This window comes from Plasmodium relictum (assembly GCF_900005765.1).
Source record: "Plasmodium relictum strain SGS1 genome assembly, chromosome: 6".
NCBI classification, from domain to species: domain Eukaryota; phylum Apicomplexa; class Aconoidasida; order Haemosporida; family Plasmodiidae; genus Plasmodium; species Plasmodium relictum.
Window position 1 is genome coordinate 618,346 of NC_041684.1, and position 26,348 is coordinate 644,693.

Consider the following 26,348-nt stretch of genomic DNA (forward strand, 5'->3'; position numbering starts at 1 on the left):
TTATATTATTATAATAAAACATTTTTATTACTTCATAGTACTTTATTGTTATTTATTATCAATTGTTCTTTTGAATCTCCACATTTATATTATTAAAATTATTTTTTTAAAGTTCTTTATAATATTTCACACTTTTTAACAAAAATTTTTAAATATTTATCATCTTTTAAAAAAAAAATTAATGCATTTTTTTTTTCTGATATTTCACTTCCATAAAAATATAATTTTGATTAATATACTTGATTTTTTTATTTTTTAGTGGACAATGAATAATTTTTTTTACAATCTTGTCCTATTAAGAAAATATATTCTCATATATAAAAGGAATAAAAAAAAAATTTTAAATACAAAAACTTAATATAAAAAAAAAAAAAAAAAATAAACTATGATTTTTTCAAAATTGTTTTTTTATTTTTAATAAAATATATAAATACAATTTTCTATATGATGTTTTTTAATGAAATGAATAAAACTAATTTTTTTATATAACCTATTCTTCTATTAAATGTGGAAAGCTAACTACCTCTTCAATATCTTCTCTGTATAATGTCAAATATAAAATATTTATATACGTATGTAATAGATATTTAAAAAAAAAAATTTTATACAACATTAAAAATATATATATATATATATATATATATTTTATTTTTATGCTCTATAATCTTACTTTGGTTTAATCCATTCTAATATTTGGCAATATAAATGACTTATAATAATTATAAAAATATAAATTTTACCTAATATATAAAAAAAAAAAATAATAATAAAATGTAAATTAAATTAATAAAATTAATAGAATTGCTTTATTTTTATTTTTTTGTTCTGAATTTATTACTAAACACCCTGCTAATGCCGTATATTTTTCGTATTCTATTAAAAAGGGTTGGACTTGGATAAGATAAAACTTTCATATAAACTTTTTCCTAAAATTATACAAAAAATTGATTGGATTAAATTAAATTATATTGCTTATAATTAAAATATATTAATTTTTAATATAGAAATTTTTTATCCTATATTTTTTTTTAATTCTCATATATACTGTTTTTTCAGCAACTTTTTCCCATGAATACATTTTAGTTAACTGAAAAAAAAAAAAAAGTGTACATATATTAAATTAATATTTTTAAGGTTGAAAAAAAAATAAATAACTTATTTACCCTTTCATGAAATGAATTAGAATCAATAGTTTGAACAATTTCTAAAGCATTATCTACAGCTTTACATAAATCAATATGATTAGGTTTTGATAAAATCATCATATCTTGAGGTAAAACCTCAGAAATTCCTCCTACATCAGTTGAAATGACTAGCAATCCACAGCTAGCAGCTTCAATTATAGCTATACAAAAAGCTTCGGTCAAAGAAGTATTCAAAAATATATGGCCTGTTTGTAAAATGTTTTTAACATTTTCATGTTTTATTTTCCCTAATAATACAACAGAATTATGTAAATGATATTTTTCTCTCATTTCTTCTAAAAGTACTCTCTTAGGACCGTCACCACCTATTATAAATTTTATAAATGGATATTTTTTGCACACTGGTGGAATAACTTTCACAATTAAATCAATGCCTTTTCTATATGTTAATCTACTGATAACTATAATATTTATTCTTGGAAATTTAGGTCTTTTACTTATACAAGGAACAAACTTTTTTGTATCAAGAGCATTACCAATTACTGAAGTGTTATAAGGATTTATTTCTGTTCTTAAAACCAGGTTCTCACGATTTGTGTGTGATACACATATAGAATGATCAACATCCATAATACAATACTTTAACAATTTATTTACATGAATACATCCTTTATCTGAAAAGCTATATAAAGAATGATCAGTGTATATAGTTTTTATACCTAAAGATTTGGCATGCAAAATAAATTCATGAGCTAATGGTGATGTTGCCTATCAAAAAAAAAAAAAAAAGATTATATTTATATATATATATATATATATATATATATATATATATATATATGTAAATATAAAAATTGATTACTACTAAAAAAAAATAAAAATAAAAATATAACTTGATGCCCATGAACTATATCAACTTTTTCTCTGTATAAAATATTTCTACATAATGGCAATGTTCCTATAATATTTGGAAAAGTTACAATATCTAAAAATGGATAAAATGGTAAATAATACACTTTAATTCCATTCCCCATCCATCTCACCCCAGTTCTATTATTATAGCAATGAGTTACTACTATTACTTTAAAACCTATAAAATTTAAAAATGAAATGTATAAACATTTTATAATTTTTTAATGAATATTATATTTTATATTTATTTAATTTTATATACTTTTATTTTTATTCACATATATATATATATATATATATATTTTTTTTATTAATATATAATTATATTTCCTTCAAATTCGATAAATATAATGTCTTTTCTAAATTTAGGAATAGATCTTTTATATAATTAAATATTTTTATTTTTTTATTTATATTTATGGTATACTTGAGATTTTTTTTTTTTTTTTTCTATATATTTTAATATGACCTTTTCTTATTAAATGCTTAGATAATTCAAATATATGCATTTCTATTCCTCCTAAATTTGGATAAAAAAAATCACTTACCATACATATACAACATTTTCTTTCTTTTTTATAAATAAGTTCCTTTTCATTTTTATTTTTAGATATATTACTTTCTTTATTTTTACATTTCATAATTTACATATTCTTATAAATATACATATTTTAATTTTGTTATAATTAATGATTCTTAGTATTTTCAAAAAAATTTATTTTTTCCATTGAAGAGACAAAAAAATATGAAAAAAAAAGTTTTACTTAAAATGTAAGTATTCGAAATAAAAAACTTAGCGTAAATCTGCAAATTTTTTAACTTTTTTTTAATGTTAATTTATAATTAATTTCATATATATATATATATTTTTTATATTTTTAAATAGGCATTTTTTAAATGATCTATATTGTATTAATGAAATTACGGGAAATTTCAAACTTTTTTTTATTTTATTTATTATAAAAAGAAAATTAAAAAAAAAAATTAGCTATACTCTGCTAGTTTTAATGGGAATATTACTATAAATCAATACACCCTTTATTTAGAAAGCATTATTAAAATATATTTAAAAAAATATTCTCTAAACAATAATCAAACGTGTTATTCATGTATTTTAAAAAAAAAGAAAAAAAAAAAGTATATATTATTAATAAAAAAAAAAAAAAACAATAATAAAAATAAAAAAAAAAAAATTTATGGTAATTTCCATGAAAATAGCATATACAATTTTCATATTTTTGTCTTGTTTTAAAAACTTATATATTAAAAATAGAATTTTAAAATACATATGATACTTTTAAATGAAATATTGAATATTTTTTTCCCAAAAAAAAGTTTAAAAAAAACAAAATAGAATTTTTTTTTTTAAAAAATATGTAAATAAAACAAAAAAAAAAAAAAAAAAAAAAGTAAAATTAATGACAATAATAGTGTAATAACAATAACATTTAGAAATAAGTTATGTACAATAATTAAATAAAAAAAATATAATATAAATAATAGAAAAAATTATAACAAATTAATATTTGTTTGGTATTACATATAAAATAACATTAAATTTATACAATCATTCTTATTTTCTTTTCTTTTATTTCGTATGTAATAAAAATAGAAAAAAAAAAAAAAATTTTTCTTTGTTTAAAAATAGTGAGAATATAAAATTTGTTGTAAGCGAACATATTTATATTAATTTGAAAAATGCATATTTTTTAACTTTCATTTAGTCTAACACCTCTACCAATAAAAACTCTTCTGTTTGTACTAGAATTATTTATATTTCTTTGATTATTTATATTACTATACCCATAGCTTGAAAAACTGCTTCTTATTCCATTATTTAAACGAAATTCTTGTAACTTAAGCATGATCTTATCAAAAATTTGAGGTGTTTTTTCTAATATATTTGGTCCACCTAAAAAAAAAAAAAATAAAGAAATTTTAAAAAAATAAAATAAGATAAAGAAATACAATATATTTTTAAAAAATATATTTTATGTAATAATACCTTCTCTTGGTAATATTTCTCTAAAAAAGTAGTAGATATGTCCAGACAACAATCCCATAATATCTACCCATAGAGATTGCCCCATTATTAAATGAAGAAAAATTAAAGCAAATGGTAATTGATAACCCTTAACAGTAAAAAAATAAATAGACACTTGACTCCACGCCTCTCTTCTAGACCAATAATATATTATCGCAAATAAAAGAGAATTTCCCAAAAATGGATATCCTATAAAATTAATATAAGAAATATATATTTTTTAATGATATAAAATTTATATTAATTTACATATATATAAACATATTTTTTTTTTTTGAAGTTTCTTAAATACCTCTGGGCCAATAAAATAATATACTTATGCATGATAAGAAAATACATTGAATAGTAATAAAATATAAATATGATCCAGGAGAAGTAAAAACTGTATTTTTCTCTAAAGATGATGAAAATTGAGATAATAAAGACATATAAAATACCCAAGCAAGAGAGAATTTACCAACAAACAAAAAATTCAAAAATATTCTCCATATTTGATAATTATTGTATATTAAATTCCAATCCAATATAAAATATATAACATTTAATAGATTACATGATATTAATAAAGTTACTAAAAAAATTAAAGTTATCAAATATTTTGTCACATGTGGTAAGTTATTATACCACACTTCTGGACCTGATATTTCCATTATTTTCTAAAATATATATTTATATATATAAACATAAAAAAAAAAAAAATTAATGTATAGTACAAAATTTCAATAAAAAAAAGTAAAAAAAAAAAAAAATAAAAAAGAATAATTATTTGTTTATTTTCTTTATACAAGCATTTGAGATTTTCTTGTGTATACATACATAAAATTAAAGCTTTATAATTAATATTCAGTATTTTTTATTTTTCTAATAATACACAACAATATAATATTGAATATGAGCTTATTCTTTTTAATTCCACCTATATATATAAAAAAAAATTTCCTGTTACTGGTTCTCACATTAATATTTTCAAAAAGGAAAAAAAAAATAATATATAGTAACTAAAAAAATATTTTAATTCATGAGGAAATTTTTCATATTTTTTTAATATATGTAATCCTATTTTTTTTATTTATTTTTTAATATAAGCTTTTGATTTTTTTTCTTTTTTTTTTTTTTTTTTTTTGAAACACAATTGAATATACTCAATTTTATTACATTATTTATTCATTTGTTAATTTATGTGCTTTTTTTTTTTTTTTTTTTCATTGGATTAAATAGATAATTTTTCAAACTTTTTTTTTTGTATTATTAGATTCTACTTTAATTTTTATTTTTTTTTATTTTAAAATATGTAATAAAAAATTATTATTATAAATAAAAGAAAAAGTACTAATATTTAATTATATAGTTTGGAAATGTAATTTTCTTTTTATTTTTATTTCTAGTAATAAATATCTGATTTTAAAGGAAATTACAAAAAAGTTTAAGTATTTAAAAAAAAAAAAAAAAACAGAATAAAAAGAAATAATATAAAAAAAAAGTAGAAGAATTTTTTTTTTCTTTCTTGTTTTTTAAAAATATGGAATAAAAAAAATAAAAATGTTTTAAATATAATGATATTATTAAAATAATAATGACTATAGGACAATTATAATTGAATATAGTAAGAAATAAAAAGAATATCTTTTAACTGATTTATTTATATATGTTTATATTGAATATAATAAAATTTGAGAAAATAATTTTTATATTTGCATGAATATATTTTTATAATTTTTACTAAAGAATATATGTTAATTTTTTTTTTTTTTTTTTTTTTTTTGTCTTATGTTTAGCTAACGTGCAGACATTTTCTAAAATGACATATAGGAATTTTTTTTTTGAAATTTAATTTTTTGTGTGTTTTTTATATAATATATTTACATAAATATTTATATATATAGACAGACAGTTATTAAAAGTTGTAAATACCTATATTTAGTATTTCTTTGATTAATATTTTTTTTTAATTTCATTAATTAAAAATATATATATATACTGTGTATATATTTTACTATTTAAAATTATATTATCATGCGACAAAATTGAAATAAGCTATTAAATAAGATTCTTTTTAGTTGAGAGAAATAATGAATATATATATATATATATATATATATATGTGTATCTATAATATAAATGTTTCAAAATATTTCATAAAATGTTAAGTTGTAAAAAAAATTTTTTGGAAAAAAATTTTTTGAAATATTTAAGTTTTCGGTATAGTATAAAGAGCTTTCATGCAAGTAATAAAAAATCAACTAATAAAATATACACACAAAAAAAAATAATTAAAAGGGAGAGATTATTAGGTAATATAAAACCATTTTTAAATGAAAAATATGATAAACCAGAACCAACGGTAATAGCTTATTATCTAAATAATTCATTAAATTTAAATATTTTGAAAAATGCTTATGAAAGTATTGGCTCAAAGGTCTTATATAAAGAGCCTTATTTATATGTTGAAAGCTGTGAATACTTTGAACAACAAAATAGTTCAGCCGTTTTTTTTAAGAATGGTTGCATTGTAATTTGGAATATGAATAAAAAAAATATAAAAAGATTTTTAAATTTTTGCAAAAACTATTTAAAGTTAAATGATAACATAGAAACATATGATTTTGAAGAATTAGAAGTACAAAATGTGAATAATAAAAGTTATGTAAATAATTCTATCATTTATTTAACTATGAACAGTTATAGAACAACTGATAAAATTTCTTTTTCATTTGGTCTTTTAAGTGCTGTTAGGTTAAATAATCTAGAAAAAAAAATTGAAAATAAATTATTATTAGAAAATAATAATATAGATATTTTAAAAAAAAAAATTAAATCAAGTAACTTAGATTTATTATCAAAACAATTATTCTCTTCAAAAATTACTTTACATAATTTAAGATATGAGTTAAATATTGAACAAGATATCCTAGATGTACCAGAAGCTTTATGGGAGTTAGAATATCAGAAAAAACTATTTTTAAATATTTTAAATATATTTGATATAAAACAGAGAGTTGATTTATTAAATCACAGATTAGGATGGACTTTTGATTATTTAAATTCGTTCCTAGATTATGTAAACCAAAAACATTCTTCAAGATTAGAAAGAATTATTATAATAATCATCGGCTTAGAGTTAATATTAGGTATTATGCAAATGATTAAAACATTTGAGGTGTAATTTACAAAAAAAAAAAAAAATATATAAATAAAATAAAATTTAATAAAATAAAACAAAAAATTAAAATACTTCAAATAAAAAACAAAAAGATAAATAAAAAAAAAAAAATAATAAAATAAAGTAAAAGAGAAAGTATATTTATTACTGTACTTAAATTATTTAAATGTTAAAACATTCTTTATTATTACTATTATAAAAATGTTATATTTTATAAATTCGTATTTTTGGTAATTATAATTTCCAACACAATTTAAATGCATATGTAAGTACTCTTACATAAAGTAAAAATTATTTTAGCCTATTATATTTTAATTAGAATTCATACGTATCTCTATTATTTTATGTTTCTCTTTGAACTCTTGAATTTTTTTTTTTCTTCATTTCCTTATTACTAAAAGTATAATGATTCTACCATATTTATTTTTTTTTAAATAAATACTTGTATTTTTATTTAATTATATTTAGTTCATTTATCAATTATTTATTTATTTATTTTATTAGATTTGAATATGCTTTTGTTTTATTATTTTTAACTTTTATTTTTAATTTTTTGAATATTGAAAATTATATGTTAAATCCCATGAGGGTAAAATTGTATTAATTGAACAATCATCAGGCAAATAAGGAGGAAGCCCAGTAGGATATTTTATATTTCTATGAGAGTGATAATTATCTATATCTTTTTGTTGAATTACTGATTCATCATATAAAAAATCAGTATTTTTTTTTTTATATATAGATTTCAGTACATATTCCTTTATAGCTAGGTTTACACTTTCTTCATCAATTATTAATAATTCATTATAAGTCTCTTTTTTATTTATATTTTCACTTAAAAGACGTTCATTACTTGCATTATTATTATTAACATTAGTATTAGTATTATTATTATTATTATTATCATTATTATTATTATTGTTATTATCATTATCATTATTATTATTATTATTATTATTATTAACATTAGTATTATTATTATTATCATTATTATTGTTATTATCATTATTATTATTATTAACATTAGTATTATTATTATTATTATTATTATTATTATTATTATTATTATTATTATTCACATTAGTATTATTATTATTATTATTATTATTCACATTAGTATTATTATTATTATTATTATTATTATTATTATTATTATTATTATTATTATTATTATTATTATTATTATTATTATTATCATTATTATTATTATTATTATTATTCACATTAGTATTATTATTATTATTATCATTATTATTATTATTATTCACATTAGTATTATTATTATTATTATCATTCTTCAAATTATCATTGTTATTGTTAAAAATATTATCAATATTATTACTAAAAGTAGTAGTAATAGTGGCAACAGTTTTATTATTATTATTATCAATATTTACATAATCATTATTACTGTTATAAAAATTACCTATATTATTACCATTTTTATTATTGCTATCAGTAATATTGTTGTTATTATTATTATTGTTATTATTCACATGATCGTCATTATTATTGTCATCATAATTATTTTTATAGGCATTGGTATTATTAGAACCAATATCATTATTATTTACATATTTCTGATTACAAATTTCTTCATTACAACTATTATTTATTTTCTCATTTATTTCATTCTCACTAATTTTTTTATCTTTATCCTTCATATTTCTATTTGCAAGAGCATTAGTTGCTGACTTTTCATTAATGTCATATATTTTATTTGAATATTTATTAATATCACTAAATTCTGGGATATTTATTTTACTTTCATTTAATTTATTTTTATTATCTAATTCGCAATTTTCTTTTTTTAATTCATTATTCCCACTTTTCTCATTTAAAAAGTTGTTTGTATTTATTCCTATATTACTAGAAAATTTATTTACTCTATTTTGTTCTATTATATTATTTGCATCATTTTTATATATATAATCTTTTTCTATTTCTAGCTTATTGTTATTTAATGCTTCTTCATCTTTATAATTTTCTATCTTTTCTTTATAATTACTTGCACTAACACAAGTTTCTTGATATAATTTTTTATTACAATTTTCTTCATTTAAATTAGATACCAAACTATTAGAAAATTTAACTTCATTCAATTCTTGACCCTTTTCATTTTTTATATTCATATTCATACTATTATGAATTTTGTTATTTTTTTCTAAAATATCTTCTTTACTACAGAAATTTCTTTTATTCATACTTTCTCCTATCTTATTTTTGTCATCATTATCTTTATTTCCCGTATGAATATGATCGTTTGAATTTCCCAAAAATTGCCTCTCCTTTATTTTTTGTATATTTTTTGCCTTTCTTAAAATTTTAAGTATTTCACTTTGTATTATATCTATTAAAAAATGATTTATTTTATAATCATATTTATTAATATTAAAAATTTTTAATAAATTTTCAATTTCCCTCTCAATATTGGGGATTACATTAAATTGCTCATCAATCATATTATTATCTGTTTTTGATTTATCTTTATAACAATTTTTCTTTTCCTTCATTATTTAACGTTATAAAATTTTTAAACGTGAACATATATTTATATAATTAAGATAAATTTAAAGAAAATATATTTAAAAAAAAAAAAAAAAAAATTAAAATAAATTTAATTTTTCTATAAAAATTAATTTTTTTTTTATTCTTTAAAGAATATTTCATAAATATAAGATGTTCTTGATTTACACATAAAGAAGAAAAAAAAGAGGAGAAATAAAAAACTCTAATTATATAAAATATTTAAATTAAAATTTTTGAAAAGATTTAAAATATTTTTATATGTTTTTGAATCTTTATAGAAAAAAAAGAAGTTTCATCAAGTTTTAATATTCATTTTTAAATTCCTAAAATAATATTTTTTTTTGAATTTTATAAACCTAGAAAAAAAGTTATATGAAATAAATTCAATAGCGTGTATAAAAGATAATATGTAATAAAAAAATAAAATAAATTAAATAAAAAAAAAAAAAAAATTCAAATTTAATTATAATATTTTTTTTTATTTTTTACTTATAAAAATATAATATTAATAAAAAAAAAAACGAAAAAATTTAATTACATGAACAAAAATTTATATACATAAGGTTTTTTACAAAACATTAAAAACGAAGCATATATAAAAAGGATTTCATAAGCACACCTTTAAAAAAAAAATGTAAGTAAAATTAATTGTATTTTTTTAGTAATTATAATAATTCTTGGGGAATTTCTACATGAATATTTACAAAACAAACAAATCATTATGTAATTTATATATTTTTATTTATTTTTATTATTTTTTTTTTTAATTTCATTTTAATTTTATTTTATTTTATTTTTTGCATAAAAAATTATAAATTTATCAAACATGTAATATTCTTATTTTTTAATTTAAAAATTTTTTTTTTTCATCATATTTTCATTAAATTATAACTATTCTTTATGATAAATTTTAACCTTTTTTTTTTTTTTTTAGTATTATTAAATATGTTAATTTGTTATTATTTTTATAATATTTTATTATTATATATTTTTTTATTAATAATTTATTTATTTAGCATTTTTAATTTGTTTGTGATGCCTTCAAGGGTTTAATTGGTAATGCATCTAACTGATTCAATTGAGGCAAAATGCTTATAACTTTTTCTCTATAACCTTTTTCTAATTTTTCTTCAATTTGGTTTTTTTCTAAATATATTGTTTTTAAATTTTTATTTTCATTTAAGTTTTCAATCATTTTTAAATCACTAATTTTGTTGTTATTTAGCCATAGTTCTTCTAAGGATTTTAACTCTGAACAAATATAAATGTTATCTATTTCATTGTATGCTAAATCTAATACTTTTAAATTTTTTAGGTTTTTTACGTCATCTATAATACAATTTAATTTGTTATAACTTAAATATAATTCATTTATTGATAAAATATTATTAATAGATTGTTCACACCAATTCGTTAATCTATTGTGCTGTAAACTTAACTTTTTCAATTTAGGCAATAGAGGTAGATCCATTTCTTCTATTTTATTTTTTCCTAACCATAATTCTTCTAAATTAGTTAAATTTTCTAAATTTTCTATTTTTCTAATTCTATTATAACCCAATTCTAATAATCTTAATTTTTTGCAATTTTCTAAATTTTCAATCTGTTTTAAAAAATAAATGAAAAAGGAAAAGACATATATGTAAAATTAATTCAAACAAATGAGCTAATATATAAATATTTAATTGGAATATTAATATATAACCAAATGTATATATTCCCATATATATATAATGTTCTTTCAAAATAATACTTATTTCTTTTTTTTTTGTTAATAAGAAAATTAAAATATATTTTTAATAATAATATATGTAGAAAAAAAAAAAAAAAAAGTAATGAAATATTATACATAATAATTTAAAGTGATGATGATAAAATTAAATAAAGAAATGTACTTTCAAATAAAAATTTCTATTTCTAATAAATTTTTACTTTTGAAATTTTGTTACTAGATAAATATAACTCTTCTAAATTTACTAATGTTCCTAAGTTTTCGATAATTTTTATTTTATTAAATGACAAGTCTAGGATTCTATATAAATAGAAAAGAAAAAAAAAAAAAATTGTATAAATTTATAATTTTATAAATTATATCAAAATGTTTACTTTAATTTTGTTAGCATTGATATGTTCTCTATTTTTTTTATCATATTTTCATATAATTCTAAATGCTCCAATTCTAAATTATTTTCTAAGTTTTCTATTTTTTCAATACAATTAGATATCAACAACAAAGCCTGTTTTTAGAATAAAATAAAATAATTAAAGAATATATTACTTTATATAGTATTATTTCTAATAGATATATTTTTATAGGTTATAAATATATAGAAAGAAATAATAAAAAATAAAAAATAAATAATGAATAATAAAAGATAAATAATAAATAATAAATAATACATAATAAATAATACATAATAAATATTAAATAATAAATGATAAATGATAAATGATAATATTATTTATATGAAAAAGTATAATACATAAAAAAAAAAAAATCATATTAAATAAATTATTTAAACTAACTTTTAGCTTTTTACATTTTTCAATATTTTCTATTTTTTTTATTCTTGAGTACTGATGAGAAATTATTGTTTCATCTTCATTAAATGTTGTTAATTCTCCTAAAACATTATAAGTTGCCATTTTTTATTGTTTCTATAATTATTTTTAATTTAATAATTTTTATATATATTTTAATGATGTTCAAAAAAAAAGAAAAAAATATAAAGATGTATATAGTTTTTTCTGTAAAATAATATAAAATATATTTTTCTATTTCTGTTAAATTTTAACTTTCCTTTTTTAGAATTAAAAATATTTTAATTTTCTTTTAATTTAAATAGTTCAAATTTAAACATTTTTTGAAACGTAACATTGTATGTATTGTGTATTTTTTATTTATAGCTTACTAATTTTTTCTTTTATTTTTTATATCTATAACTTTCAAATATATTTATGTATATTTTTCTTTTTATATTGAAATAATTTCAATTATAAATTAAGAAATATATAGAAGATAAAATATAATAATATTTTTTATATATTACATTATCAATTTTAAGAATATGAAATTTTTTTTTGTTAATATTAAAAGCATACATATACATACGAAAACTTTTAAAAAAAGTATTTAAAATATATTCATAAACTATCGAAATTATTTGTTTATCATGATTAAAAAAAAAAAAAAAAAAAAAAAAAAGTGAAGATGGATATACAAGAAAAAAAAAATAATAGTAAACACTCATCCAAATAAATATGTATTCAATTAATATTATAAAAATAGAGAAAAAATATTGTAAATTATTCACACACAAATATATAATAAATACATAAAAATGTTTTTTTTTTCATTGTTAAAATTTTAAGAATAGAATAAAAAAAAATAGTATACGAAATAAATCAAAATATAGCACATTAACAGTGCATTTTTTGAATATATTTTAAGATATAGTTTTCATTATAATGAAAAATAATTTTTATATACATTGAAAATATATAATAAAATTCTTTATACATATTTATTTGAAATGCTTCATATATTTAAAAGAAAGAAGGAAAAAAGAAAAAAGAAAAAAAAAATAAAGAAAAAAAGAAAAAAAAAATATAATTCTATTTATAAAAGTATTAAAATTTTTCTATAAAAAATATATATATATATTTTTTTTTATATTAACTTGTTTTTGACATAAAATATGAAATATAACAAACTGATGTAAGAATACTCTAAATTAACTTCTTTAAAATAATTTATTAAACCGTCATTTAATTTGATTTCAGTTGTATCTAATATGAGTGATAAAACAGATGGAAACAAATGTGTTATATCAATTAAATAATTGTTTTGCTTTTTACCGTAGTATTCAGATTTAGTAAATATAACATAATTTATATTATCATAAAAATGAATAAATATATTTTTAGATAACATTTTTATTAAATCAATATCATTGTATAATAAATTGTTACACTCAAGAGGGAAGAAAGATGAAGAAAAAAAAAATAAAATGGATAAAAATAAAGGATTATAAAAATTAGCCATTTTAAAAGATTCTATAATTTTTTCATGTATTACTAAAGCTAAATTTTTGCTAATTTCTAATTTTTTTGGTCTATTATATACATTTATATTTCTTTTATTTTTTTCAAAATTACTTAATATATTTCCAGAAGGGTATTTTTTTTCTTTAACTTCATTTCTAATAAATTCATCAACAATTTTTTGTATTTCTTCTAAATTTTTTTTTTTTTCATATGAGCTAATATTTTCAATAGTATTTGAATAATTTAATTTTTCAAATATATATAATTCTGCTATATTTACTAAATCAACGTACACATTTTTTTTTTCAATTAAATAATCTCCAATTAATTTAGAATTGTTCACAATAAAAATTTGAATGAAAAATTTAACAAACATTGATACTTTCATATTTTTTGAAAAAAAGTCAATAACATAATTATTTAAAAATAATTTTAGAACTTTACCTATTATTATTTCATTTTCTTTTTTTATATCATCTATTCGTTTTTTACATTCCTTGAATATATTTTTCAAAAGCAAAATGAAAATATTTTTTTTAGTGTGATATACTAAAAACTTCCCCTTTAAATATTTTTGTAAAAATAATAATATATATATATGATCACCAAGATTATCATATTTCAATTCTGCTTCATTTATGAATTTATCATTTTTAACATATTCTTCTGAATATATAATATTATTATTATTAAAATCGTTAATGCTATTATAATCTTTAGTACTATCATATTCATCATTTATCTCGAAAATTTTTTGATCATTCATTATATCGATATTTTGCTCAGATTTATTTAAAATGTTACTATTATGATTATTACATTCTTTTTTGCTACTATTAATAGTATTATCGGATTTCATAAAAATGTTTTTTAAACAAAAATAACTTAGAGAAAGAGAAGAACAAAAGCTTAATGAATAAAACAACAAGTCCATATTTTTTGTATTATTAATTTTAAATAAGTTATAAAACAAATATGACACAGGTAGAAAAATATTATAAGAATCTAGGATATTTTCTACTTCAAAAATATTACTTTTAAAATATTTTAAGGTATCTCGATAAAATTTATTAAAAATATTTGTAATAGATTTTATTTTAATTTTTTCTATTTTCTCATAAATAAAATATATATTTATAATTATATTTAGAATTTGTATATATATAACAAAAAATAAATGAAAATCAACAATATTTTTATAAATAATATAATTAAAAGGAAGTGGGCAATCCTTTATTTGACTTATTATACTTATAATTAAGTTACCATTATTTTCACTTTTATATTCAACTAAGAAATCATTAAATTCCTCTACAATTTCGTAAGCTAATTTTTCTACGATTCTCATTATTTTATTTATTTGATCATTATTTATGCATTGCTTATTATCATTTTTTTTAATACATAGAAAAACGGAGTAAAAATAAATGCAACATTGATTTATTAATTCCAAATCACACAAATAATTAAAATCATATTTCTTTTTTGTTTTTTCCATTTTTCTTTTTGTAACTGAATTTAATAAATTTTCTTTTTCTCTTTCTTTATTATCATTATCTCTATCAATATTACAACAAGTATTATTATTTTTCTTATTAAAGATGCCTGATTCATTATTATTATCATCATCACTTATATCAAAATTATTACATAATTGAACTTCTAAAGTTTTAATAACTTTATTCATGTATAAGAATCCTGACAACTCTATATTAGTGTATATAGTATTATATGTAGAAATATATAAATACACTTGGCACAAAAATTTTTTACAAATTAATGAGTTTTTAAAATTTTGTTTATGAATTTCATTAATTATTTCATGAAAATAATCAACTGATTCTATATATAAATTACAATAAACTAAAATTCTAAATATTTTTATAGATTCAGTAGCCAGAAAAAAATACATTTCCTTATTTTTCTTCTCTTTGCTAAATGGTAGAGATCTTTGAAACAATAAAAAGGATAATATATCAAACTTTTTTAAAATATTTTTCTCATAGTTATAGATAAGAATATATCTAATCAATGTAATTAAGTTGTATGTGAAATTTATATCATAGTAATCATGTTTTTTTTCTTTGCTTTCTTTTTCTAATCTTTCATTGTTTAGTTTATTTCCAGTTATCTTAGAATCATATATTTTTTTTAAATCTTCTATCAGTTTTTTATTTTTCAATATATTTATTTTCTGTTTTTTTTTAAATAACAATCCTATCAAAACACATATACAACTATTTTCTATTTCAACAACGCCAAAATTATTTGATAAAATGTTTGATATATTATTAAGAATTTTCTTGTATTGGTATTTTTTTGAATCAGACAAACTAATCATTTTAAAATTTATATTTCGTATTTTTAAAGAATCATAATTAGCTCTATTTATATATTCGAGAATAGTAATTAGCTCATAATTTATAAAAATATTTTTATGATTTTCCTTTTTTTTCATTTCATTTCCTTTTGTTTCCTTTGCATTGTTTGTAAATTTATTATATTTTTTTATTATTTTATCATCTTTTTCTTGTTTCATTAACAATTCATTTTCTTTATATTTATTAAAAAAATTAGAAAAATCTAAATTTTCATCTTTAAAATTAATAAACTTCTTTTTATTTATATTAGAATAATTATTTTCATTTTGTTCTTTTTTTTCAACTTTTTGATTTCTTATATTTTCTTCATATTCTTTATCTTCTGTTTCCTCATCATTTTCTTCATCTTCCGTTTCCTCAGCATTTTCTTCATCTTTTGTTTCCTCACTATTTTCTTCATCTTCCGTTTCTTTTTCTATATCTTTATCATTTACTTTTCCTTTGTCTTTACTTTTATTAAAATTAAAAAAATTATTTTGAGAATTTTTTTCTTTCTTGATAGAATAAAAATATATATTATAATCCTCAAAAAGAAATAGATTATCACTGAAAAAGTCACAGTAAGAAAAAAATTCATAATCAATTAAATATTTTAATTTTTGAGTATCATCATCTTGATCATATATTACATTCTCCACTAATTCTAAAATATTATTAGGAAATAAATAACTGGCTAATGAGTGAAGACAATTTATTTCTACATTTTTGTTGCAATAACAATTGAGTATTATTAATAACTTTTTAAATATTTTTAAATCATTATTTATAAAATTAAAAAATCTTCTATATGTAAAACCATAACAATATTTTCCTTTTAGATCGTTTATAATATGCTCAAAATATTTGTTAATAGTAATAACTTTTAAGTGCAGATTTACAAAAATGTTTTTAAGTATTTTTAATGATATGGAAACTTGATTATTATAAGAACTCTGACATAAAAATAAAATTTCAGGAAATGTATAACCGCTATTGAGTGGTTCATCATTATGATGATACAATCCATCAAAGTTATCAAAAATTTTTTTTTTTTTTTGTTTATTAAATAAATTTTCATTAATCTGTATTCTTAATTTTCCTAAAAAATCAAAACGTATTTCATGTAATTTTACTTCATTTATATTTTTGATTTCTCTTATTTCAGTATCATTTACTGGATTAGTCCATTGTAGTTTAGCTACTTCATTTTTATTTATTTGGAATAGTATATTATACTTTTTATCTAAATTATTATTATGATCTTTTTCTTTTATTTTATTCTTTTCTATATCTCTTTTTTCATTTTTATTATTATTCTTTTCAATATTATATGAATTTAGTTCATTAGGAATTTTCATTTGATCACATTCCCTTTTATTAATATTATTCTTTATTAAATTACTTTCATATATTTTTTTTAAATCTAATTTTTCATTTACATTATTCTTTTGTAAATTCAATTTAGTTCTATGAAGAGCAATGGGAAAACTAACATTATGATTATTATTTAAATTATTTGCATTTATTAGTTCCTTATTTGTTATTTTATTATCTTTTTCTTTTCTAGATATTACGTTGTCATCACTTGATGTATCATCATATTTCTCAATTATATCAAAATTACATTGTTTTAAAATTAATTTATCAGTTGTTCTTTCTTTTCTTAGTTTATCTTGCAACTTATTTAATGAATTTACCATTATAAAATAAATTTTTATATTCACATGTATGTATATATTATTTTAAAATGCATTTTTTTTTTTTTTTTTATATTTGATTTTTCATTTTTCTTTTATATTTTATTTAAAATTTCAAATGACAGTTATTTGTTGTTGTTTATGTGTTTTATAATTTTAATTATTTAACAAAAGAAATATAAAAATTACAATTCAAAAAATAATTTATTTTTTTAAAAAATTGAATTGCAAAAAAAAAAAAAATTTTTTAAATATTCAAAAGATAATTAAGAATATATAACTACAAAAATAAAATATATATATATATATATATACAATTTTTTTTTTTTTAAATTATTTTATACATTATGGTTTTAATTTGAATTATTACATATTTCATTTCAGTTTATTTTATTATGTTTTATTTTATTTTTTTTTAATATCGTTTAAATAATTTAAATATATTTGTAATTTGTTTTACTATACCTTATGATTATTTAATAGTATTCCATTTTTTTTTTTTTTAAGTAAAATGAATAAATATCTTAATTTGCTCTTAAGAACAAAGGGAAAATACAGTAGTAAAAGATTCATATTTGAGAATAATTTTTTTTTTTCTGCTGAGAGAAATATTGATAAAATAATCATAGAAAATAACTACAGTAATATAAAAAATTTAAAAACACAAGAGCTTCGTTTGCTATCGGAAAGCTGTTGTGTTAAAAAAATTAATGATGTTATTATATGGAGTGAGATATCTAGAAACGCAATCGAAAAATGTAATAACTTTAAGTATTTTGATGCTTTACTATTATTATCCTCTTTTGAAAAGATGAATATAATAGATAAAACTTTATATAAAAGCTTTTCAGATGTGTTTATAAAACAGATAAACTATTTAGAACCAAGACATTTCATATTATTAATAAATTTGTATTGTAAAGCAAATATATTTCCTCGTATATTATTTATACAAGTATTTCATTGTATTGTAAAATATTCTAGTAAATTATACCCTGATGAATATGTTGATTTATTAACATGCTTTGCGAATTTAAAAATTGTAAATAGGGATTTAATAAAAACATTATGCAAATCTATAATAAAAAATATTAATCTTTTTGATTATCTCCATTTATGTTCTATTGTTGGATGCTTAAGATCATTAGATATTTCTGATGATGTATTTTATTATGTATTAGATGAAAAACAATTAAAGGAGTTAAAATTTTTGACTGTTCAAGAATTATTTGATTACTTAAAAAAAATTAAATTATTAACTTATAGTTGGGAAATATATGAAAAAGACTTAATTAAGGAATTTTTACTAAGAATAAATGAATTTAAAAATGAAAAAGATGTTAATCAATTGGATGATCCCTTTACTTGTTTAAATTATTTAATTTCCAAAAATTATGTTAGTAATAATTTCTTAATAGCATTAAGCAAATGGTGCGCTAATCAAGTATATGAATATCCATCAAGATCAGCTAAAAGGCCATTATCCTATCAACTCATAAAGTTATATGAATTAATGAAAGAAAAAAATACAGAAAATTACGATTTTATTGAAAAAGCTATTTATAAATTTGTAATTAGTAGAGGAGGGATAGAACGTAATAGAGATAAAATGATTAAACCTGTATCATATCAGAAAGGTAGAAAGTATATATTTACCAAAGATCCTCTTCTAAATTGTAATAGTGATGATATTTATCGCACAAGTAATAATAATATTAATGTAAATAATTATAACAATAGCTCGAATAAAAATACTACTACTATGAATGTTAACATAAATGACGATATCAACTCTTTTAATAAACATATTGATAATAAAAATGATAACGATATTAATAATAATACATATGATAGCATAAATGATAATATAATCAGTGATTTTTATGAAAAAAATAATACAAATAACAAAGTGACAGAAAAACAAAAAATAATAAATTTAAGTTTTGAAAAAAAAACAGAAAAAAAAAAAAATACTTATTCAAACTCTAGATACTGTAATTTTAAATTACGTCAAAGACCCAAAAGAATAAAAAATAAGCCGGCTTCAATTGAAATTTGAAAATATTAGAGAAAAGAAAAACAAAAAAAAAGGAATAATAAATTATTTCTACTTTTCATATTTCTCATCTCTAAAAACTTAAGTTTTTTTGAATTTAGTTTTTTTTTTTTTTAAATGATAACAAACATATTTAATTAAACTATATTTAAAAGATATGTTTAAAATAATTTACAAAATTTTTTAGTTAATCTATTTTTCTGTCTTTTTGATGTATTAACAAAAATAAAACAGTTAATTAAATATTAAAATTAAAAAATTGGAAACAAAATGAAAAAAAAAAAAATTTTTTAAATAAATATAAAAAATTCCATAAATAAGATTTCTTAATAATTACATCATCTCTTAATATTTATTAACCCCCTTTTTTTTGTTTTTGTACATTTACATTTTTAAATAAAATTAAAAATGTATATAAGAATGTACTATTTTTATTTTTATTATTTTATTAGATTTTATTTTATTTTATTTTATTTTATTTTATTTTATTTTATTTTATTTATTTATTTTTTTTATCTATATAAGTAGTAAAAATGAATACATTCTTTTAAAAAAAGAAAATAAAATGAAATAAACATGTTATTTTTTCCAATTAAAATGAATTAATAGAAATAAAAATAAATTTTTCTTTTTTTTTTTAGATATGGCACTTTAGCATGTCTTAATGCTAAAACAATGTAATAATTTCTATATAATTAAATAGTAGAGCTTTTCAACATATTTTAATAAAAATTAAAGTGGTTTTTTTGGGAATATATATAAATTTTTTTACTTTTTGGAAATCCATTAAAATTTGAAGAACCAACAAAAGTATAAGCACCAGTATATTCATAAATAAGCCAATCATTTATATCACACTCAGGCAAATAAGTAATAGAATTTATCATATCTAAACCATCACAAGATTGACCAAATATGTTTGCTAAATAAAAAGGAGAATTAAATATATCATTAGAACTTCTTTCATTTTTTATTATATACATTGGTGTTCTATTATATTCGTCAAATATTATACTACTAAAGCAACCATATATACTATCGCTTACATAATAAGAGTAATAATTATATCTATTATCATTAATATTAACTACTTTTTTCTTTATATTTGTAATATTACCTAGTTTAGAATTGTTATTATTTAAAGTATTTATAATATTTTCATGCATTTTATTTTCTATTACTTTATCTTTTTTTTTTTCATCTATATTACCATGTACATCATTTATATTAATATTATTTGATAAACTAAAAGGTTCCTTTATATCCTTCAAGAGAACTCCTTTAAAAGTTGGGTGTCTTTTGCCAATTATTTTCACAGCTAATAGAGTTGAAGAAGCAGCCATATATCTTCCTGGCTCACATATAATTTTTATTTTGTCTTTAATTTCCTTAAAATAGTGTTCAATAGAAATATTTATAGCTAATGCAATTTTTTCAAAATTATATGAAAAGTACTTTTTTTTTAAAACATTTTTCTCATTTAAAAAGTTTATTATATCTTTTTTTAATTCTTCTTCATTTAAGGTGCAATAATTTACCTTCTCATCATTTTTTACATTGTCATATTCTAATTCCTCGGGATACCCACCACCTAAATTTAAAATTTCAAAATTGTATCCAAATTTTTTGCTTAAATCCCATACTTCCTTAGATAATTTTATTGCTTGACAATAATCAAATAAATTTTTAGTATTACTACCAACATGAAAAGATACTCCTATAATATTTAGTTTATGATTTTTACCAAACTCTAGTAATTCTTCCCATTCATATTTATTAGCTCCATATTTAGAAGACATATAAGATTTATAATTTTTGAAATCAACATTGATACGTAAAAGTAATGAGCAATTAGGATGATATTTATAAATCTTTTTTAATTCTTCTATATTATCAAAAGTACAAAGATTAATATTCTCTTTTTGTGCATATATTAAAGAGTTTATACTTTTAATAGTATTAGCATATATAATTCTTTCTCTTGATATTTGTGGCAAAATGGTTATTATTTTTTTAATTTCTCCTACTGATGCACAATCAAAATTGCAATTTAATCCGTATAAGAATTTTAATACAATTTCATCATCATTACATTTTACTGAATAAAAGGGTGTTACATTTGGTAAATTTTTTTTAAATCTTATATACTGAACAAGAATTTTTTCTAGATTAATTAATAGTACAGATGTATCAATATTTTCATTTAATATTTTATCAAAAGTATACATCTCAGTAATATTTTTCTCAAAAAATCTAATCATGCCTTCTTTATATTTCTTTTCCTTACATTCATTTATTGCTTCACATACTTCATTATTGACATTATTTCTTTCATATTCTATATTCAAATTGCTATCTTTCTTATTGATGCTGTTGTTATTACTAATATTATAAGTCTCATTACTATAATTATCAATATTTGCATTACTTTCATTACTTTTATTTATCCCATTTTTGCATGCATACTTTATTTCTACATAATTTTTCTCATTAATATTACAATTATTTAGATCCCCGTTTTTATTTATTTTCTCATAATTTTTATTAGTAACACTTTCATCCTTTTTTCTTTCAACATATGAAAAATTCAAGAAATCTTTTTTAAAAATTTTAAATTTATTCATCTGATCATTTTCAAGTGAGTTCATATCAACAATCGTTATTTTATTTTTTTTACAAAAATTATATGAATATTCATAAATATCATTCAAAAATTTTTTTTTTCCTAATATATCACTATTATAATTTTTTTCTATATTTTTGATTTCACTAAGGAGTGGGAATATTTTAACGTCATTTATGTTTTTCAGTTCATAAACGAAATATTGAATTTTAAGAAAATCAATAAACTGTTCTTTAAATAAAACTAAATTATAGTATTGTTGATTATTAATTGCAAAATTTTTACTTAACTTGTTTTTTATGTAATAAGAATCATGTATATTGTCGTAATATATCTCCGTTTTCTCTGATTTATTTTCGGAGCTTGCATTTTCTATAATATTTTCATTTGTTTCACATTCATTTAAATAATTAATAATATATAAATATTTTCCATTATAAAAATTTAATTGATTATTTATAAATTTTAAGTAACTTTCATATTCTAAATTGTTTGAAATTTCAATAGAAACATACGATACTAAATCTTCAGGAGAGTAATGAACGCAAAAGTAATTATTCTTATGTATAGCATTGCATGAATAACCACAAGGAGTAAAATAGTATTCATTATACGAAAAGCTCTCTTTATTTTTATTAATACACTCATACAAATCTGTATCAACATTTTTAATTGAAATATTAGATAAATCTTCATCGTTATAATTATATAATTTTGTATTTCCCCTCTCTAAATAATTAAGTGCACAATCATTTTTCATACTTGTAAATGAACTTTGTAAATCAAAATGTTCCCTTACACTACAATATGTTTCTACTTCCTTGTTATTAGTATTATGAACACATTTTCCATTTAAAAAAGTACCTTTCCTTTCTTTATCATTCCTTATTTCCTTTTTTGTTTTAATTTCATCATCCGTACTAATTGTGTTACTAGTGCAAACTGAAATACCCAAATGATCTTTGTTACAACTAGTTTTAATTATATTTGGATATGAAAATATGTTTATGTCTTCTTCGCATGCATGCATAAAATTATAATAATCTTCTTTTTTAATAGTAATGGTATCTTCACTATTGTTTTCTTCTGATGATTTTTCATTTTTTTCTTGATCTTTCAAATATGTATTCGAGATATATTTTTTCTTATCAATAATAAGATTTTGTTCCATATTTATAGATGATTCTTCTGAAAAATTTATTACGTTATTGCTTTTCTCACAGTAATCTACTTCATCATTAAAGTATTCATCTTCGTATCCTTCTTCTTCTGTGCTTTTTACATAAAAAATATCACTACTGTAATCTTCTGCTTTTTCATTTTCATCATATAATTTAAAATTTTCATTCTTTTTATGAAAAATATTCATTGAATCTTTATTTAAGTATATTCTATGAAATTTTTTTCTTTCTTCATGTTTTTTAATATCAAATAAAAGTAATTCTGAACAAAATTTATAACTTGCATATGGAAAAGTATTATTTACTCGTGCATAAAAAATATAATGATTTCTATCTAAAGGTAATGGAGTATTAACAAATTTCATAGAGCTAAAAAAAAATCGAAAAAATTTCTTTTCATCTTCAATTGTTTTATGAGGATATTCTTGTTCATAATGCCCATTTTCTGATATGTTTTGATAATTCATATGTGTAAAAAAAGTATACTCAAAATTATTTTTTATGAAATCAGTTATTTCACTTAAATCATTATTTTCTAGAAATGTCTCATCATGCTTACAATTTTTATCTAAAATACTTTTATTTTTTAATATATACAACAACAAATCAACTAAAAATGGAATAAAAAATAAAACTTTAGTTCTCCCACATGTTTTAAGAAATAATACATTATCATGAATAAATAAGGAACTTTCAGATAATAAATATACTCTACATTTTTCATTATTAGATAAATTAGTATCTTCTTCTATTTTTGATATAATAGTGCATCCAATTAATTTCAATTTTTCTGACCAAAACTCATCTGAAATATCCAATAACGATTTTATTTTTTCATTACAGAAAAAATTCTTCTTTAATTTCATAACAACTCTTTTTTCGATTCCTTCAAATATTCCTGTCATTTTATTTTTATAAATTTTTATCAGAAATTATAATAGTAAATTTATTTGAAGTAATGATGTATTCAAGATAAATAAATATATTAGTATATATGCTTTTAGATAAATATATAAATATAAAAATGTAATAACAACAAGCCCGTTATTTACGTTGAATCAATTTATCTACTGCTGTTTGAATAAATAAAGCTATATTATGTAGCTCAAATATATATTTAATTAAAAGAAGAAAAATAATAATTCTATTAAAATTGGCTTTGATTAAATTTCCTTATTAAAAAAATATTCAATGAATAAAAATTATACTTCCTACATAAATTTATAGAAATATATATTTACATATATGATTTTTGTTTTTGTTTTTTTTTTTTTGTAAGTAAAAAATTTCAGTGATTCTTATAAATGAATAAAATAAAAATAGAGTTTAAATTATTGAATTTCTTTATATAATTTGCAAATAAATAAGCAAATAAATAAATATACAAATAAATAAATAAATAAATAAATAAATAAATAAATAAATAAATATATATATATATGAATGCTTGTACATGTGTATTTGATCTATCTGCATACGTATTAATTTGTAAAATAAATTTTTTTTTTTTTTTTTAATATTTTATTAATAATTTTAACTTCGATATAATAGAAATAAATGCATGGTTATTTATCTTTTTGATATCTTACTTCACTAAACATTTGAAGTTATTATTTATCAATACTTTTAAAATGGTTGCTTCGTATATATAGATCTCTATTTATTTTTCCTTTTTATATTTTATTTTATTTTTCTTTTATTCTATTACTTATATATATATGAATAAATCTAAAAAATATATCTATGTCATTTAAAAATATTTTTATGCTAGGGTATTCCCTCTTTTACATTGGCACAGGCAAAAATACTGAACCTGGCTTTTTTTTTCTGTTGGCTTCTTCTAATAATTCTTGTTTTATCGAATATCATAGTAGAATATTTTTTATTTATTTAAATAAAAAAAATATAAAATTGAGCTAAAATATATATTCATTTGGAATCAAACACACATTATATATACATAATATAATTCATAAGCAATTTATTGACTAGACATTTTATAATAAATTGAAATAGTTAACAAAGCATATTCATTTTTAAAAAAATTTCAAACAAATGTTAAAAGTATAACAAATACTACTTTAATTTAGTAAAAAAAAAATAAAACAAAACAGAAAATAAAGAATTAAATATATATTTTTCAAGTATTCATAAAAAAAAATTCAATTTTTTTTTAGCATGTTATATATATATATATATATAACACAAGTCTTTTCAAATAAATTTTTTATATGAACAAATTTTTAAAATAAAATAACTTATTCCCATATAAAAATTTTAATTTAATGAATATATATATATATATATATATATATATAATTTTTTTTCTCTTAATTCAAAGTTATTTCAATGTTAAAAAAAAAAAAAATATATAAATACATATATAGATATATATACATGGTAATAATAAAGTCCATGAAAAAAATTACAAAAAGTTAAAATTTAAAAAATACTTTTTCAAATTTTTTTTTTAACAAATGTATTTAGTAGATGAATAAATTTAAAATATTTATATGTTTTTTGTAAATAAATCTTATTTCACTTTTATTTTGTAAATACTTCACCTTTAAATTATTAAAAATAGGATTTATTTT

At 17.5% G+C, this 26,348-nt stretch overlaps 8 protein-coding genes across 8 annotated transcripts; 2 read left to right on the top strand and 6 right to left on the bottom strand.

Annotated features, from left to right (window-relative positions):
- Positions 1 to 490: 490 nt before the first annotated feature.
- PIGA (phosphatidylinositol N-acetylglucosaminyltransferase subunit A, putative) lies at positions 491 to 2,698 on the bottom strand (the record flags this gene model as incomplete). The annotated part of the gene is made up of 7 exons (XM_028675624.1): positions 491 to 539; positions 671 to 740; positions 839 to 926; positions 1,046 to 1,087; positions 1,164 to 1,913; positions 2,039 to 2,235; positions 2,527 to 2,698. The coding sequence occupies 7 exons, from the start codon at positions 2,696 to 2,698 to the stop codon at positions 491 to 493; spliced, it is 1,368 nt and encodes a 455-aa protein (XP_028532194.1).
- Positions 2,699 to 3,766: 1,068 nt separating this feature from the next.
- Positions 3,767 to 4,751, bottom strand: Der1-2 (DER1-like protein, putative; the record flags this gene model as incomplete). Its single annotated transcript, XM_028675625.1, has 3 exons — positions 3,767 to 3,969; positions 4,063 to 4,290; positions 4,394 to 4,751. The coding sequence occupies 3 exons, from the start codon at positions 4,749 to 4,751 to the stop codon at positions 3,767 to 3,769; spliced, it is 789 nt and encodes a 262-aa protein (XP_028532195.1).
- Positions 4,752 to 6,241: 1,490 nt separating this feature from the next.
- Positions 6,242 to 7,264, top strand: PRELSG_0616300 (conserved Plasmodium protein, unknown function; the record flags this gene model as incomplete). Its single annotated transcript, XM_028675626.1, has 1 exon — positions 6,242 to 7,264. One exon carries the CDS (start codon positions 6,242 to 6,244, stop codon positions 7,262 to 7,264), a length of 1,023 nt encoding a protein of 340 aa, XP_028532196.1.
- A 542-nt stretch (positions 7,265 to 7,806) lies between these two features.
- Positions 7,807 to 9,774, bottom strand: PRELSG_0616400 (conserved Plasmodium protein, unknown function; the record flags this gene model as incomplete). Its single annotated transcript, XM_028675627.1, has 1 exon — positions 7,807 to 9,774. One exon carries the CDS (start codon positions 9,772 to 9,774, stop codon positions 7,807 to 7,809), a length of 1,968 nt encoding a protein of 655 aa, XP_028532197.1.
- Positions 9,775 to 10,811: 1,037 nt separating this feature from the next.
- LRR1 (leucine-rich repeat protein, putative) lies at positions 10,812 to 12,436 on the bottom strand (the record flags this gene model as incomplete). Its single annotated transcript, XM_028675628.1, has 4 exons — positions 10,812 to 11,393; positions 11,723 to 11,822; positions 11,897 to 12,027; positions 12,317 to 12,436. 4 exons carry the CDS (start codon positions 12,434 to 12,436, stop codon positions 10,812 to 10,814), a joined length of 933 nt encoding a protein of 310 aa, XP_028532198.1.
- A 1,024-nt stretch (positions 12,437 to 13,460) lies between these two features.
- On the bottom strand, positions 13,461 to 17,897 carry PRELSG_0616600 (RNA polymerase II-associated protein 1, putative; the record flags this gene model as incomplete). Its single annotated transcript, XM_028675629.1, has 1 exon — positions 13,461 to 17,897. One exon carries the CDS (start codon positions 17,895 to 17,897, stop codon positions 13,461 to 13,463), a length of 4,437 nt encoding a protein of 1,478 aa, XP_028532199.1.
- Positions 17,898 to 18,405: 508 nt separating this feature from the next.
- Positions 18,406 to 19,953, top strand: PRELSG_0616700 (conserved Plasmodium protein, unknown function; the record flags this gene model as incomplete). The annotated part of the gene is made up of 1 exon (XM_028675630.1): positions 18,406 to 19,953. The coding sequence occupies one exon, from the start codon at positions 18,406 to 18,408 to the stop codon at positions 19,951 to 19,953; it is 1,548 nt and encodes a 515-aa protein (XP_028532200.1).
- A 719-nt stretch (positions 19,954 to 20,672) lies between these two features.
- AdoMetDC/ODC (S-adenosylmethionine decarboxylase/ornithine decarboxylase, putative) lies at positions 20,673 to 24,659 on the bottom strand (the record flags this gene model as incomplete). Its single annotated transcript, XM_028675631.1, has 1 exon — positions 20,673 to 24,659. One exon carries the CDS (start codon positions 24,657 to 24,659, stop codon positions 20,673 to 20,675), a length of 3,987 nt encoding a protein of 1,328 aa, XP_028532201.1.
- Between the last annotated feature and the right edge of the window lie 1,689 nt (positions 24,660 to 26,348).